This window comes from Dermacentor andersoni, chromosome 4 (assembly GCF_023375885.2).
Source record: "Dermacentor andersoni chromosome 4, qqDerAnde1_hic_scaffold, whole genome shotgun sequence".
In the NCBI taxonomy this organism is placed as follows: domain Eukaryota; kingdom Metazoa; phylum Arthropoda; class Arachnida; order Ixodida; family Ixodidae; genus Dermacentor; species Dermacentor andersoni.
In genome coordinates, this window is record NC_092817.1 from 73,481,644 (window position 1) to 73,498,948 (window position 17,305).

General features: G+C 47.2%; 1 protein-coding gene across 4 annotated transcripts in view; it reads left to right on the forward strand.

Moving 5' to 3' along the window:
* The window catches only part of LOC126536319 (uncharacterized), a 118,163-nt gene that overhangs the window by 47,148 nt on the left and 53,710 nt on the right, over positions 1 to 17,305 (forward strand). For all 4 annotated transcript variants that reach the window (XM_050183238.3, XM_072287869.1, XM_050183237.3 and 1 more), the window contains 3 exons: positions 1,895 to 1,972; positions 12,392 to 12,679; positions 15,244 to 15,494. In XM_050183238.3, coding sequence (XP_050039195.2) covers positions 12,445 to 12,679; positions 15,244 to 15,494 — 486 coding nt within the window. In that variant the 5' untranslated portion in view covers positions 1,895 to 1,972; positions 12,392 to 12,444. The remainder of the gene's footprint in view (positions 1 to 1,894; positions 1,973 to 12,391; positions 12,680 to 15,243; positions 15,495 to 17,305) is intronic.

Consider the following 17,305-nt stretch of genomic DNA (forward strand, 5'->3'; position numbering starts at 1 on the left):
GTTTGGATCTTGTAAGATAGCGAACGCAAATGACCATGTAGCAACACTTGATCTGGATCAAGCTCAATCCGAATCTGCCCCTATTGCAATCAGAAGTGTGTGTGTGACACTGATGTATGTTTATACAGATGAAGTTGGCAATATCAAAGGCACCGAAAAAGTCATTGTTATCTAGAAACAATGACATCTAGTTATCTGACAACAATGATCACACAATGTGTGATCATTGTTATGTCATTGTGTGAAACAATGACATAACAATGTTATCTAGTTTTTGCAGTTGCAAGTTTGCTGCTGCCTGTGGGCTTCATATAGAGGTGTAAATAGTTACTGAAGTAGCACATATATATCCCACAAAAGGCGTGCGCCGAGGGCAAACTTCAAAATTCCAACTTGCCTTCTTCCGTAATTCATTTTTTCCGCATGCTTCCACACACTGGAGTAGGCTTCCCAAGAGCATTGGTGAATGTAAAACCTGTTCAGAGTTTCTGTCTTTATTGTCACGCAGTCTGCCATAGTATAATATCATCCCATTTTCTTTATATCATTTGACTGGCATTGCGCTTCATGCGATAGTGTACCCTTTCCATTTCTGTGTTGCAATTTTGCGCCGCAGTTCACTGAAAACCGTTTTGCCGTCAAGATGACTCATCGATGTTACGAATTTTGTTACTTTTAGCACCTGTGCTTAGCTGTTTTAAGTTTTTGTCACATGTTCATTTTCCTTCAGTTGTCCCCTCCCTGCAATAATGCCCTTGTGGTGCTGCAGGTATTTGTATAAAAAAATAAATAAAAAAACATTGTAGACCTCAGTACGCTGGAAAAAAATATTGGCTAGCCTTCAAAGACCCTAAATAATGTACAGTAGTGGCTTTTCTATGAACGAGTTTCAGTCTCATTTTGCAAGAGGTGTATGTGAAGAAACACACATTTTCCTTCCTATTTCCTATCCTGCCTTTTGCTTCTTACCGCTGGCTCTGTTTAAATTGTATCGCAATAGTACTGTACTGTTTTATGTACAAGCTGTAACCTCCCGAAGCCAAGAGTGCGTTTTGTGTCACAGAATGTTTTCATAGTTATAGATTATGCCAGTTTGGCTACCAAAGAAAACATAAAAGCACATTTTATATTGTTTTAAATCTTTGGTAGTGAGCACAGCAACATCCAACAAATTGGACTTAGCCGATAGTATTGCAAAAAGATTATTATATTAAGCGGAAAAATTAGTTTTCACGTATTCCTTCAGTCATTGGAAACACTAATAAATTGTTGTTTACATAAGTAACTATAAATCCACTTCTACGGTGAGCGCCAACATTTTAAAAGTTCCTGCTTTGGCGGGAAACAAGCACACCTAAATCATGCCCCCCAGATGGCAGCACAGGGCCCAGAGCAAACCAAGAAATGGCCTTTCGTCAAGTGAGTGGTGTTTCTCTGACTGCTGCGCCCAGCTTTCTAATGTCCAGTTTATTGTACAAATGCTACATTCTCATGCTCAGGAGGGTAAAGCATGGCATCGGCCAATCATTGCATGTTGGTCAATCCTAGCAGCCTGCAGTGCAACTGTGCTGTCCAGGCTCAGTATTCTTCAGTATCAACAGGGTGGCTGACTTTTCTGGCACTTCATGCAATGAATATCCATTGCTCTAGGTGTCACAGTATTGAAACTGAGGTTTGCCATGCCACTGTCATGGGGCTGAAGTCTGGAAATTTATAGCTTTTGATTCTCTGCATAACAGGCTGCTCTGTTATGCTCTGCTTGCTTTTAACATGTTATTAAACCTTCTTTGATGCTGGTTGTGCACTTGAGTATATATTTTAATATAAGAATGTGAGACCTATCATGTGTATACTGACGCAGTGCCCTAAGTCTATTCACATTTGCGTTTTTCAGGAAGAAAACAGCATGCCATTTTTGCTGACACTTTTCTGCAGAAGTCCATAAGGCCACTGCTTGATACAAGAAACACTGGTGAGTGCGGAACTGTTTCCTTTGTTTTTAGAAACACCTGCTACGTTTAAATGATTGAGTATGGGAGCCTAGAGGCCCACTTTTTGTTAACCACAAGCATATGAAGCCAACTGACAATGAAACAAGGGAAAGCTTAGAATAAATTTTTAATACAGATCTAAAAAGATAAAGGGATATGGAAGTAGACTTGAAAACAACTTGCCGCAGGTCTGATCCATACCCACGTCCTTGCATTACACATGTGATGATCTTACCAATTGAACTACCGTGGTGCAATTTTCTCATCCATTTTTCTTGGGTATTATACGTGTAATAGATATCATGCTGAAGAGTGTTAGCCAGCACAACAACTCACAGCCATGTTGGCTGATGTAGGACATCAGCTGCCAAAAAAATCAATTTGAATTAAAAGAAAATTGATTTTGTTTAGTTTAAAAGTTGGCGACAAACAATGCGGTTTCATGCTGTGTGAACGGTATCTTCACATTAGCAGTACGAAGTGAAGCCAACTGCGCTTTCGTGTCCACTCTAGTCCATCGTGCGATATTGCTGCCTGCAGTAGGATGACACTACAGTGAAACCTCATTAAATCGTAGCTGGCCAGAGCTCGGAAAAAGAACTTACTAAACGATAGTACTGCTTAACCGAAATAGCATGAGATTGCCCACTTACCTGTCCAAAGTGGAGCTCAGAGGTAGTGCGATGAAAGGGCAAAAACATGCAGTATTTATTCACTTCGCGCAACTGAAGTCTGTTATCTTTGTTTGATGCTGGGGCGACCTAGCAGTGATGACAGCTGCCTCAAACTTACTGAAGCTGCAAGCCAGCTTTTCAATTAGCCCCCTCTTAGCAAACACTCACATGGCAGATTCCTCGTTGGCATTGCAACACAGCTGTCGCGTGCCAGCGCCGACTTCTTCGTGGTACGTTCGATAGCGCGAACAGTGTCCAATTTTTCTTCTATGCTGAGCAAGCAGTGTCTTTTATTGGAGCTTCGGCATGACATGAGTTATAGCTTGCATTACTGCACAAAGCTCTCTGGCACGGCGCCGAAATGATGTTGGTGTTGATGTGGCTTCACGCGCAAGCGCGCAGGATGCTTGGAGGCCGTTTTTCTGATCTCTGAGGCTTGTTGTTCTGCCGGGCCACCCAATGGGGACGATGGACCACCGTGATTGTGCAATGAAAAGGGGAAGCACTATATTGTCACAGACAAAGCCACAAAAGACTTCGGTCGACGCTAAAGATCTTTTTATATATGTCGCTGTCCTGGCACCCTCGTCGTTCTCTTCTTCTCGGAGCCACCCAACATGCCTAGCATGTGGCACCGAATCGCACCGAGTGGCTGTCAGCTGTGTCGAGGCCGTGGCATTACCCCCCTCCCTAGAAGCATCGTCTCGATGCGGAACATTGAGGCACTGGAGATTGCCACGGGGATGCTGTTAAGAGGGACGTAGATGGTGAGAGAGGCGTGGGACTTTGCGTTCAGCGGGAGTGGTATAACTTCAATCTAGAGACGTGAACGACATCGGACAGGCGTGGGACTTTGCGTTCAGCGGGAGTGGTATAACTTCAATCTAGAGACGTGAACGACATCGGACAGGCTTGGGCGTCGGGAACGGCGAGCGGTGCCTCCTCCTTCAGGAATCACTTCGTATGTGACGTCGCTGAGTCGTTGAACGATCCGATAAGGTCCAAAGTAGCGGCGCAAAAGTTTCTCCGACCGACCACGCTGGCGAATCGGTGTCCACACCCATACTTTGTCACCGGGTTGATAAGTGACGTCGCGGTGACGAAGATTGTATCGGTCGGCGTCGTCGTGTTGTTGGTAGCGGATACGCATTCGTGCGAGCTGGCGTGCCTCTTCGGCGCATCGAGCGAATTCGGCAGCATCATTGACAACATTAGAACAGTAGGTGGGTAAGAGCATTGCGTCCAACGTTGTGACAGCTTCCCGGCCGTGCACCAAGCGAAAAGGGGTGAAGCCGGTAGTTTCTTGAACGGCAGTATTATATGCAAACGTAACATATGGGAGAACGTCGTCCCAGTTTTTGTGGTCGACGTCAACATACATGGAAATCATATCAGCGATCGTTTTGTTTAGTCTTTCTGTGAGCCCGTTCGTCTGGGGATGGTAAGCAGTGGCTTTGCGGTGAACGGTACCACTGAGAAGCATGATATCTTCTGTGAGCTGCGCTGTAAATGCTGTGCACCGGTCGGTTATAACCACTCTTGGAGCACCGTGGCGGAGTACGATACCATGTACAAAGAAGGTCGCAATATCATTTGCAGTGCCTCGTGGGAGAGCTCGGGTTTCAATGTAACGTGTTAGGTAGTCTGTGGCAACAGCAATCCAACGGTTACCAGCCCTCGACGTGGGGAATGGTCCAAGCAAATCTATTCCAACCTGCTGAAAAGGGATCCGCGGAGGATCCACGGGATGGAGAAGACCAGCGGGACGCACGGGTGGTGTCTTGCGTCTCTGGCAGTCGCGGCATGTCTTCACGTATTGCTTGACGTCACGGCGAAGGTTAGGCCAGAAGTACTTTTGGCGTATGCGTGAAAACGTCCGTGCGAATCCCAAGTGGCCCGAAGATGGATCATCGTGAGATGCCCGCAGGATGTCGTCACGTAGTGAAGAAGGCACTACAAGGAGGCAGGCGGTTGCGGTCGAGTGAAAACCCAATTTGTAGAGAACGCCATCGCGGAGAAAAAACGAGGAGAACTTGCGGATGAACATACGAGGCGGCTCCGGTAGACGGTTCTCAAGGTAGTCGATGAGAGGCCGGAGTTCTGAATCATCGCGCTGTTGCTTGCTGATGTCTGATACTGAGATAATGGACAGAAATGCGTCCTCTTCATCAAACTCGCATGGTGACGGTTGAAGTGGAGCACGTGACAGGCAGTCGGCGTCGGTGTGTTTACGCCCGGACTTGAACACTATTGTCATATCGTATTCTTGCAAGCGAAGACTCCAGCGTGCAAGACGGCCAGATGGATCCTTCAGATTGGCTAGCCAGCACAATGAATGGTGATCTGTCAAAACTCGAAACGATCGGCCGTACAAATATGGTCGGAACTTAGCAATTGCCCACACAACGGCCAAGCATTCCTTCTCCGTAGTGGAATAGTTACTTTCAGCTGGAGACAAAGTGCGGCTTGCGTACGCAATGACGCGTTCGGCTCCATCTTGCCACTGTACGAGGACGGCACCAAGGCCAACGTTGCTGGCATCCGTGTGCAACTCGGTGTCACTGTCTTCGTCAAAGTGTCCTAGAACAGGAGGTGTGCGCAGACGATTCTGGAGTTCACAGAAGGCCTCTTGTTGTTCCTGCTCCCAGACAAACGGAACATTATCTTTAGTCAGCCGCTGCAAAGGTTCGGCTATCCGTGAAAAGTTTGCCACGAAGCGTCGATAATAAGCGCAAAGCCCTAGAAAACGGCGGAGTTCGTGTTTGTTCGAAGGTGTTGGAAACGAAGCAACAGCAATGGTTTTGTCGGGGTCTGGTCGAATGCCCTCGTAGCTGACGACATGGCCTAAAAATTTCGTCATACCCGAAATGGCATTTTTCAGGCTTTAAAGACAGGCCAGCAGTACGAATTGCGTCAAGAACTGCTTGTAAGCGCTGGAGGTGCTGCTCAAAAGTTTCCGAAAAGACAACGATATCATCTAAATAGACAAGGCATGACTGCCACTTGAGACCTGATAGAACCGTGTCCATCATGCGCTGAAAAGTGGCAGGCGCAGAGCACAATCCGAAAGGAAGGACCTTGAATTCGTAGAGTCCGTCAGGCGTAATAAATGCCGTTTTCTCACGGTCACGCTCATCAACCTCTATTTGCCAGTAGCCGCTGCGAAGGTCCATCGATGAGAAGTATCGAGCATTTCGAAGGCGGTCCAAAGAGTCGTCGATGCGGGGAAGGGGATAAACGTCCTTCTTCGTAACGTTATTAAGCTTGCGATAGTCAACGCAAAAACGCAGTGTGCCGTCTTTCTTTTTCACCAGAACCACAGGTGACGCCCATGGACTGGTGGAGGGCTGTATGATATCGTCGGTAAGCATTTGTTTGACTTGATTCCGGATGGCGTCTTGCTCTTTACGAGAAACACGGTAGGCACGTTGGCGCACGGGTCTTTCATTGGGATTTGTAATAATTCTGTGTTTCGCAGTAGGCGTTTGGTTGACCTTCGATGTTGAAGCGAAACAGTCCGCAAAAGACTGTAAAAGGCTTCGAATGCTAGCCTGTTGTTCACCTGATAATTTAGAATTCACATCAATATTGCTGTTGGCTGGTACGTCACAGTTAGAATCTCCATCATTTTGCCCTACAGTTAAACAAGCGGGAAAATCACTGACTGGCTCCAAATAGGCGATGGCAGTTCGTGGGGCGAAGTGCTGGTATTCACGACTGAAATTGGTCACTAAAATCTGAGCAGTCCGTGACGATAGCTGCAAGATGCCGCGGGCTACGCAAACCTGTCGAGCCAACAAGACTGACAGATTGCCTTCAGCGATTCCGAGATGGGGAGGATCATCGTCTGTTTCTACGGTGATCAACGCAGTACTCCGGGGTGGTAAAGTAGCACAGTCACCCGAAACGCGTAACACCGTGGACTGTGGGTGGTAGTCGTCCGAATGAGTTGCGTGTTCGCTGGAAAATGTGACAAGCAACTCGCGAAGGTTTATGATTGCGCCGTACTCCCGAAGAAAGTCCATGCCGAGTATGACCTGCCTAGAGCACTCTTCCAGTATAATAAATGAGCCAACAAATGTGACCTCGCGAATTTGTACCCTCGCAGTGCATTTGCCGATCGGCGTGAGAACATGACCGCCGGCTGTACGGAGCTTAGGTCCTGGCCACGGTGTCGTCACCTTGCGAAGTGCCGTAACCAGTTGTCCGCTCATGACAGAATAATCGGCGCCAGTATCGACAAGAGCGGTGACCGGGTGGTTATCTACAGAAACGAGTATGTCGGCTGAAACAGGTTCAGGGTTTTCGAAGAAAGGTGTCGAAGGTGCGCAGTCGTCGTTGTCGTCGTCGTTATCGTCGTCGTCGGGGTGTCGCAGCGGAGGATCTTTCGAAGTGCGTTGGACAGCGGCCCCACCTCCGGAGGTCGCTGTTCTCAGTTTCCCCGACTTGGGCTCGTGGGCCGATTGCCCACGGAAGCGGAGAACGTAGTGTAGCGGCTAGGTGACGCCGATCGTCGAGGAGGTGGTGATCGTGACTGGCGCCTCTGCGGAGACGGAGATCGGGTCGTTGGCAGGGACTGTTCAACCGGTGGGAACTGCGCGTACGGCGACGAAGGTTGACTGGCCAGATATTGCTGGATTTCTCTCGGGCGCTCTCCCTCACGTGGGCGACGAGCGCCGGGGTGATAGCCCTGGAGTCCAATTCTTCGGTAGTAGCAGGCACGGTACACGTGGCCCGCTTCGCCACAGTGGAAGCAGAGTGGCTGGTAGTCAGGTGTGCGCCACACGTCTGACTTTCGCGTATTGATTCGGGGGCTCGTGGACCCGTACATATTTGTACGTGAACCTTGGCCCTGGAAGTGACACAGCGGTTCTTCAGAAGAAGGCGGGTTACGATGGTTCCCGGGTTGCGCAGGTAGCCTCACTGCTTGCGCATAAGTCAGTACGGGGGCGGCTTCAGGTCTGGTTTGCACGAATGGCTGTGCTGCCTGGCGAACTTCTTCGCGGACGATATCTGTGAGGGATGTTACGGTCGGTTGAAATCGCACTCCCTGTAGCCGGTCGAGCTCCTCACGCACGACACTACGCACAAGCTCTCGAAGCGCATCGGTGTCATAGGGTAACGAGACAGAAGATGCTGATCCCAGGTTGATTTGGCGATCGTAGACCGAGGAGCGTTGTTGAAGGGCTCGCTCCATTGTTGTCGCCTCACTGACGAACTCAGCTACTGTAGCTGGGGGCCTTCGCATCAGTCCAGCAAACAGCTGCTCTTTAACTGCACGCATCAGTAGGCGTACTTTCTTCGCTTCTGTCATGCCAGGGTCAGCACGCTTGAAAAGCCGCGTCATGTCTTCTACGAACATGGCTACGCTTTCGTTCGGCCTTTGAACCCTATTCTGAAGGTCTTGCTCTGCTCGCTCTTTTCTTGCGGGGCTGCTGTACGTGTCGCGTATCTGCCTTTGAAATTCTTGCCAGGTGGTGATGGATGGCTCGTGGTTAGCGAACTATGTTCGGGCAGAGTCCTCTAGGGTGAAGTACACGTTCCTTAACTTTTTCTGCTCGTCCCAATAATTGACGTCAGCCACACGATCGAATTCGTCGAGCCAGTCTTCCACGTCCTCAAAAGGCTCACCATGGAACGGCCGCGGCCAGCGTGGGGTGTGGAGAACCAGCGACGCAGGAGGCTGTCCCGTACCGTACGTCTCCTGTGTCTGGCTTGCAGTTGTGGTGGACATCCTCGGCAGATCTTGGAGGCCGTATTCCGGAGGCAGTCTTTGAAGCCGTCGGCTTTTGCGTAGGTTGTCCGCGCTCTGTTCCTGGGGGTCAGAGTACATAGACGTGTACCCAGCAGCTCCACCAGTTTGTCACAGACAAAGCCACAAAAGACTTCGGTCGACGCTAAAGATCTTTTTATATATGTCGCTGTCCTGGCACCCTCGTCGTTCTCTTCTTCTCGGAGCCACCCAACATGCCTAGCATGTGGCACCGAATCGCACCGAGTGGCTGTCAGCTGTGTCGAGGCCGTGGCAATATGTTAACCAATACGTATGCAATAAGCTGGTATGGTTTAAATAAGCTGGTATGGTTTATGCGTATACAAAACGCATTATGTTCAATGGCCGCTGAGCCGGGGATTTGACTTTACTACTTTTAAAATGAAACTACTGTTTAAGCGGGTATGGTTTAACAAGGTTTTATTGTACTGGGAAAAGTGCCGGCAGCAGGGAGCAAATGGTTCACCTGCCTCTCATTTTCAACACCTCTTCGAAACTCGAGGTTATGCAGCTTCCAGTACTTAATGTACGGGAAGACAGCACACATGATGCCACGCCATCTCAGGGCAGCCACTCCTTGCACAGGCAGCAGAGTGCCTCTGAAACGGTACACAGGCTGCGTATGTGCTCAGGCGCGCTGGCAGCCATGAACAGCCACAGCCATGCTAGAGAAGGAGACATGTGCCAACCTGCCCCCTCCCCCACCGCTCACGATCACATTACTGCAAGCTCGCTCCCTTCTCCCCCTTCTCCCTTATTCGTGTGGGAAGCGTGCTCATCAAGCCACCGTCTTTTCCAGCTCACCCTTCACTTGCACGCTTTCGCTTATGCCTAATGCATACAGTGCGCAGGGTGCGACAGGATCTTATCGCCAAAAGCACCTAAAGTATACATCCTACTTGTACTTTACAGTGGTCTCTTGGTCGGAAGTTTCCATTTATTGTCTTGGTATTCCTTCACAGTGGCAGTGAAATTTCATTATATTGAAATCGTGCTTAAACACGCTTTGTTATGTTGAGGTTGTAAATACATGTTGTTCCAGGGACAAGAAGTTATTAAAAGTTATATCGAGAATTCCGTTATACAGTAGAACCTCGATGATATGAATATTCCGGGATGGTGCAAAAATTTTGATCAACAGAAATTCGTATCACCCATAACATTAAAGAATCAGAACATTATTGGGGACGGGGCCATGACATGGCCAACTTGCTCAAAATTTCCTATTTTTTTTCTCACAATCCTAGGACCTTCCTTTATCTCATGGCAAAATATTTAGAAAAAAATGCACAGAGGAATGAGAAAATTTCACTTTTTTAGCCTGTTGTCTTCTAAATCGCGAAGAAATTCTGGCTCCAGGAGGTGCTATCACATCACTGATTGAGTGCGACTTTCCGTTGACACTGCACCACCATCTTGGTATTTCTGTAAACCCGAGAGATCTGCAGTATTCCTCCACGCAGAAATAAAAACAAAAGTGAGCGCGAAAATGGAAAACTAGTATTGTGATTCATTACTGCTGTCATGTGGTGCGCAGAAAGCGCTCTTGTTGATTGACATGAATGTCAATCACTGGCGCCCTTGTTTTGCGCACATTTTGGCAGCAGTGAGCTGCACACTTCACGCATTCCGAGGCCAACATTTCAAGATCTGCCTAATTATCTCAATTTTCTATTGTAGCTGCATTGTAGCTGCCACCTGATAGTGATGAGGATATGATTTACACAAGATAAAGAAATCTGTTTGCGTTTCTGTTGTATTGTGCCATCTGACGGATGCAAAAGCAGAAAAGTTAAGAATTGTCATCAGGTGCTGAAGATGATGGAAGGCGTATTCAGTGCTGGCACACTAATTTGGAGTTTCCTCTAATAAGAGTAGACCGTGCTGTATATTTTCATTTCTGTGTACCCAAGTTACTTATAGCTTGTTACCATAGCTTGTTGTTTGGCAATGCTAGGAGGCCAGAGCATGTGAAGCACCATCCTTTCTTGCGAATTAGTAAGCATTAAATTTTGTGATGAATTAACTGATATTCGACTTGATATTTGGCTTTCTTCTATGAGTCGATTCAGTATTCAATTCGAAATCTGCGACAGCAAAAGCTTGTTAATTCACAGCTCGTTAATTCAAAATTTCGGATAATTCGAAGTAGCCGCCGTGGTCCGTCCAACAATGTATTGAAAGCAATATGTAATGCATCCCACTAATTCACACTGAAATGCGCACCGCCGCCGATAATTCGAACTCCGCACCATCGTCGATGGAGAGAGTGCTAGTGCGCAGGAGCATGTTGGTGACGATCGTCGCCGCGCAGCTTTGCTCTTTCCATCTGCAGTTGTCTGTTGAAGGTCGGTTCTCTCCCTCTCTCAAGACCTTCAAAATAAAAACGCAGACTCAGTGCTGCATTTTGTTTTTATATTGTGATAGCAATTATATGGACACTCCAATTGCATTTCCAAGCGGCACCGTTAGGTTCCGTATAAAGCCCGAGGGCGATAAAGCTGTCACAATGGCCCTACACTGTATGTGCGAGAGGAGCTGACGATTGCGGCTCAATCTTGCCTGTGTGAAAGGGACGAATACGAAGATGAAGTGCGCCGTCTTCTCTCGCTCGCGAGGCACCTAACATTGTGAGGCGCCAGGGGGGGGTCTCTGCACGTGTGGAGCTGCACATGGTCGCGCAGCTGTGTCATGGTCATATGTTGAGAGCGATCTGCTTTGGGGGCAGAGTCTAGTTGCGTCAGCGGCTCTTAGCTTTGTGCGTGCTGTGTGTTCTCAGCGCTCACTTTGCGTTGAAGCGATAGACAGCACGAATGTCAATTCGCTTGCTCCAGTTGCCGCGTTTCCTCATGCCATTGTTTTGACAGTGAGTGTCCATAGTCATTGGGTGTAATGTGTGTAATGTAATGTTTGCTATGTGCGCTAACACCATGCTTAGTATTTTAGTTAGCAACCGAATGTTTACAAGTTGATACGGCCGATAAAAGTACTATCCTTACTTCATACGGCTGTCTACTAATTTTCTATCGTAATTGGAGCTTCGTCTTTCAGGTGGAACTGCAGCTTTCTTTCTGTTTTCCATGTTACATCTATGAGGCTATGCTCTTTATCTGCGAGGTGTTCTGCCGAGAGTGGCTCCAGGTAATGTCTATAACACAGCGGCTGTGACGTTTATCGGTGCTCGCAGTACCAAAAAGCATAGCCTTTGATATTCGTGGTTATTACTCATAGGAAAGCATCGCTGGGATAGGTGTTTGGACACCACTTATGCGTATAGTAGTGAAACTTGGCACCGTGCAGCCGGTGCATCTACGAAAGTACAAGGGAGGCCAACGTCGCAGCAGGTTGTGTTGTTCGAGAGTGCATTTTAGAATGCGGCTCTTGTTCCTGTGGCATGCGTCGGCGTGCGTTGCGTACGGCCAGTCACGCAACGACGCTTGCGCTGCACCAGCCAAAATGCTGTCCCCTCTAGAAGTCGATGCACAACCGTTGGCAAAGCGGCGTGGGCATCCTTTTTTGTTTCGCGCCATGCATTGTGGGGCGGCGCAGTGAACGTGTGGATGGAGCAAGAGCCATCTCAACGTCGGGCATGTTAGACTGCGTCCGGTTAGGTTGACTGTTCCAGCGCTTCGAACTAGACGTTCTCGCCAACGTGACTTAGCGGGTGCGCGCGCTCGCTCACGCTACGTCGGACTATATATGTGCCTTAAACGAGCGATTCCTTTCTCTCATTAATTTTAATTTTGTATAACTCGAATTTTTGTAGCATCCCCGCGGAATTCAAATTAATGAGCTCTTACTGTATTTGGTATTCACACCCCATAGTACTGCAACGCTTACCCACTTGGATGTCATTTGCAGCAAAGCATACACAGACATGTGGCCATTTCACATATGTATAGTCTGTGCTGCCAGTGCCTCAAGTCTGAACCGACCGTTCCTATGCTTTCTAGAGGCAGACCCTACCATGGCCAGCTGAAAGAGTCCACACTGAGGGGTGATTGCCATGAGCTCCGACGAGGAGGAGATTGTTCCGCAGCGCAAGCGCAACGCAAGGGTGATTGTTGATGAAGAGGAGGAGCAGTCGTCATCTGACAGTGGCTCAGAGGGAGGCAGTGGCGACGAGGATGAGGATGATGAAGAGAGCAGTGGGGAGCCCGGATCGTCCTCTTCCGAGGACGAGTCTGCAGCAGAAGATGAAGGTGGTGGTGGCGAGTCGGAGTGGGAGGAGATTCCTCAAGGTAGGTGTTCGTTTCTTCTGATTGTGTCGCTGTGTTATGGGCAGGCTGTTGATACTTTATAGAGAAATTATTGCTGATGCCTTTGGATCAACACTTAACCGTAGTTGGTTCCACAGCTGTTATTTAGTGTTCCCATTAACACTGGACCATAATGTACACATTAGTTGTGCAAATAGCCGTGTAGAACACCTAAATTGATATTATAGTGGCCTAGTACAATTACCTGCAAAGCACAGCTGAAGACATAAATATCTTCTGTTTCTCTGTACTGCATTTTCTTTTTTATGTCTCTCTCATTTAGAAGTGTGGTGTGGCTCCATGGCAGCGTAGGTTGTCAAATTTCTTGTGGAGGTAGTGCTCTAAAATAGGATACACTCAGATTGTCGGTAAATTTAAATTTTTGTTCCTGATGTCGGCATGTAACAAATATATGCTTATATTGACTATCGGATGCAGCTAAGGTACATTAGAACATGGTTCATAAGTTTTGGAGGAAAAGGGCCTCAACAAAATGTGCAATTCAAAGTCACTAAAGGTTTGGAAAACTAAACTGTAGTTGACGACTACGTAATGCGATGCGCTGTAGCATGAGACGCTGACACATGCCGATCTGGTGGGGCCCGAGCTGCTTGAGACGAGCATTGTCATTTTTCTGGCTTTAGTAAGCTTATGTTCATGATCCTCGAATTCGGCCTAGGTCAGCAGCTTCTTCAGGCATAACATCCTGCCAGGAAGTTTTGCTGGGGGGCATTGTCTTTGCATCGCGAAAAATGGCCAAAATGTTTTCTTTAAAATCACATTTTCTATGTCTATAACCACTTTTCTATCTGATTAGTAAATATCATCACTGAAAACCACATAGAAGTGCTCTAAAAAAATGTGTTGTATCAGCCAAGGTGGCAAAGCCCGACATTGGCCAAAACTGCGCTGCCTGCAGCAGGGAACAGCGGCGTGTCTAGGTTTAATGCCTTTTAACGCAGGCAGTTTGCTTCCTATGCCACACACGCCATGAAACAGATGGGTGAACGTGCTTATCGCTATGGCTTTGGTGGCGATAGCTGTGAATGGCAACATGAAGCAACCTATGAGGAGATTTGCTGCTGTTGAACAGGAAATCGAGTGTGTGGCAGCATTTCTATGTGACACGGTAGCTGAGTACTGCAGAGAAACCGTCGTTGCAGGTGCCTACTGCACTCTATCGCTCGTGCCTTGCGCCTTTCTTTCATCACATTGGGTTCAGAGGCTGGAAAACATGCCATACTATTGCGTTTGTGATATACTGTATTTACTCTATCCTAACATGCCCTCAATTGTAGCGCGCGCTCGTTTTTCGTGATCTAAAAAAAAGAAAAGCGTCCTTTACAGTACCATGCACCTCATGCTTTCATACAGAAATATAACGCTCTGTCAAAAAAAAAAAAAGAAGATTGACTTCCAGTGCACTAAATTTGTGAAAAATAAAAAGTAGCAGTTTCACCCAAAAGGCGAAGCATCGATTGTGATAGCAAATTAGTGGACAGCTGTACAAAGTAAGGATAGTAGTTTTATCAGCTGTATAAACTTGTAAACATTCGCTTATAACTAAATTAACAAGCATGGTGTCATGTGCGCGCAAGCAAACATGAACACGTCTCTCTCGATGACCACCAAAACTCGCTATCAAAACTCTGCAGTGAGGAAGTGCAGTAGCAGGAGCGAGCGAATTGACCTTCGTGCTGCCTCTCATGAACTCATGAACTAAGTGATGAGATCACAACGCAGACAGAGTTATTGGCCCTAGATGCACCTTGACGCGTAGACTCTGTCCCGATCGCAGATCACTTTCAAGATAGGGTATACGTGGCTACACCATATTCAGCAGTCGCCGGAGTATAACGCCTCCGATTATCTTTGCGCTAGTCCCACACACAAGTTTCTGGAACTCTGAACACCTTTGAATCTGCCCGATTTCAGTCTGTTTACACACATGATCACTTTCTTTTTAATTCAGCATCATGATGAACTCGGGTGCGTTTTCGCAATCGACACTTCCTTGCTGATAGAGCAGACACAGAAAATGGGAAGACAGACTGTAGACTAACCTAAGCACACATACTACAGCACACGGAGGAAGCTTCAGCAGCTTGCCTCAAAGCGCATACGAGGCAGCCATTTTGAATTGCTGATGTCAATATGGTAACACTGTTTTAGGGTCGTACTCAATTCTAACGTGCATGTAATTTTTGGACCTGTGTTGTCGGAAAAATTGTGCTCGTTAGATTCAAGTGAATACAGTACTGAACGTTGGTGCCAAAATACTGTGTTTTTCGGGAATGTTTTAGCCGGAAAAAGAAAGCGTAATTGTATTGGCAAATTTTTTGCATTCTCAGTCGCAAATTGGTGCCGAGAAATCGTATGAAATGGGATTGTATCAACAAGGTTCTGCTGTGTTTTCGTGTAAGAAGCAACTTCACAATGAGTTTTGACTGTATAGACTGTAATGATGTCGACATGCCATCTCTAGCAGGTGGAACTTTTGCATCGCTTGAGGGTGCAGCTGCTCATTCGTGTGGGCTGTCTTTCAGAGCTGCTCTTGGAAGGTTGCCAGCAGCAGGTTGTCACCAGAGCAGTGGAAGCAGTATCGACCAAGAAGACTGTCCACGCTGCTCTGCGCAAGGCAGCCGACGCTGCAGGCGAGGCTAGCGACAGCGACCTGAGCGACGCACAGGCAGAGCGGTGCGCTGTTTGCCTCAACCGTTTCTTGGGACAGGAGGTGGGCACGCCCGAGAGCTGTGACCACACCTTCTGCCTCGACTGCATACAGGAATGGGCCAAGGTGGGCATGGATGTCTGCATTCGCATTGTTTCTTCCATTTGCTTGTTTCACATTAGTTTGGGTGACGAGGCATTATAGAGAGCTGTGGATACACACTAAATCCTTATTCTGGCTTGTTGGTTTGGAAAATTACATAACTACAACTCACCATTCACCATATTGTCCTTCCAAGTGTGTGTGGCTCGGTAGCATACTGATGGTCAATAACTTGGAAGTGTAACTGCAAGCCTCTGATCTTGGCAGCTGTGGAGCACTAGTAACGGGCATTGAAAAACTTATGCTGGAGTCCAATTTAAATGAAGCAATGAAGTACCCGTTGCTATGTTCAATGATTAGATGAACCATGAAAGCGCGATGTATCCTTTCTGTGTTTTGTACCATGTGTGTGTAGGCCTTGCGTGCAGGTGATAGGTTTAGCCCTTTGAGGGTTTTTGCCATACGTGTACGGCGCCGCTGATCTGTTCCACACGGTTTTCGACGTACATGTACGGTGTGAATGCTATACCGTATTTATTCGCATAATGATCACACTTCTCTCCAAAAAAAATTGGCACAAATTCAGGGGTACGATCATTACGTGGGTTAAATTTCCTGCGCAAATATATTTTTTTTTCATCCTGCATTTGCTGCGGGATGACAACAGGTCAGGCAGGCGGCTGCCGCTGTAATGGTGCGGGACACCAAAACAAAAATGGCGGCCGGTGGAGCAAGCTGAAGGTGCTGAACGCGATTTTTTTTTTCTTCTCGTGAGTACATTACACACATTGAAACAGTTTCTTCCGTATCACTAGTGAGTAATATCGTTAATATTGGCAAGTTTGCAACAATAATATAGCCATGTCCACTTTGAGGGGACAGAAATAGAGATGGGCGCGCTTAGCTGCCAGTCACATAGAAACACATGGCAGGCATGCTGCAAAAACTGTGGCATTTGTCTTCACTACTATCCTAATACGGCATGTTTCCGCTAAGGATGGGCGAATAACTTAGCTGTGTTACAAGCGTCGACGTTTGAATAGGGTACATTTGTAACATATCAGTGTAAACGTGTCCACTATCGTTGCCGCTCACGATTTGTTGCGTGCCCACGAGTGCAGACGAGAAGAATCAAAAGGTGCCTTTCTTGTTGTTGTTGTTGGCCAGAACCATTATGAAGCTTACAAGTAACAAAGCCAAGGCAAGTTTGGTTGTAGCTTTTTTTTTTTTTTTTTCTGGAAGTGCAGAAAGTGATGAAAGGAATGAAAAGGGGCATCTGCTTAAAAGAATGTTTGGTGCTTGCAGACCATTGGTATGTCTTCAATAGTCGTTCGCGTAGCATTTGACAGCATTCAACAAATGGTAAGCGCGATCATCATTAGCTAGACTTGGCACATGACGTATCATTGCGACAAGTTCGAGGTGCAATCATTACACGGGAAAGAAAAAAAAATCGAATTTTGACAACAAATTTCAGGGGTGCGATCATTATGCGAGTAGATATGGTATTTCGTATTTTGCACGATTTCTACATTACTGGTTGTTGAGAGGTGCTGCCATCTCTATGGAGTCACTCAATGTAATTTGAAACTGTGTTTCTGCTTACCAGTGCGCATGACTCCACTAGTTTACCTTTGAGCGCTCGGTCAAGTGGTCATGCGCGTGTTATCTATTTGTTAGCTCCAAAGCTTGGGTGTAGGAGATGCCATCCTTTTTTTTTACACATGCTGCCATTGCCTTTCCATTAGTGGGCTGCGACCAGAGTTCAGAGATACTAATCAGCTTTCTTTTTCTTTGCCTTCAGTTGTGGTTCTTTCGGTTGTGATTCACATATT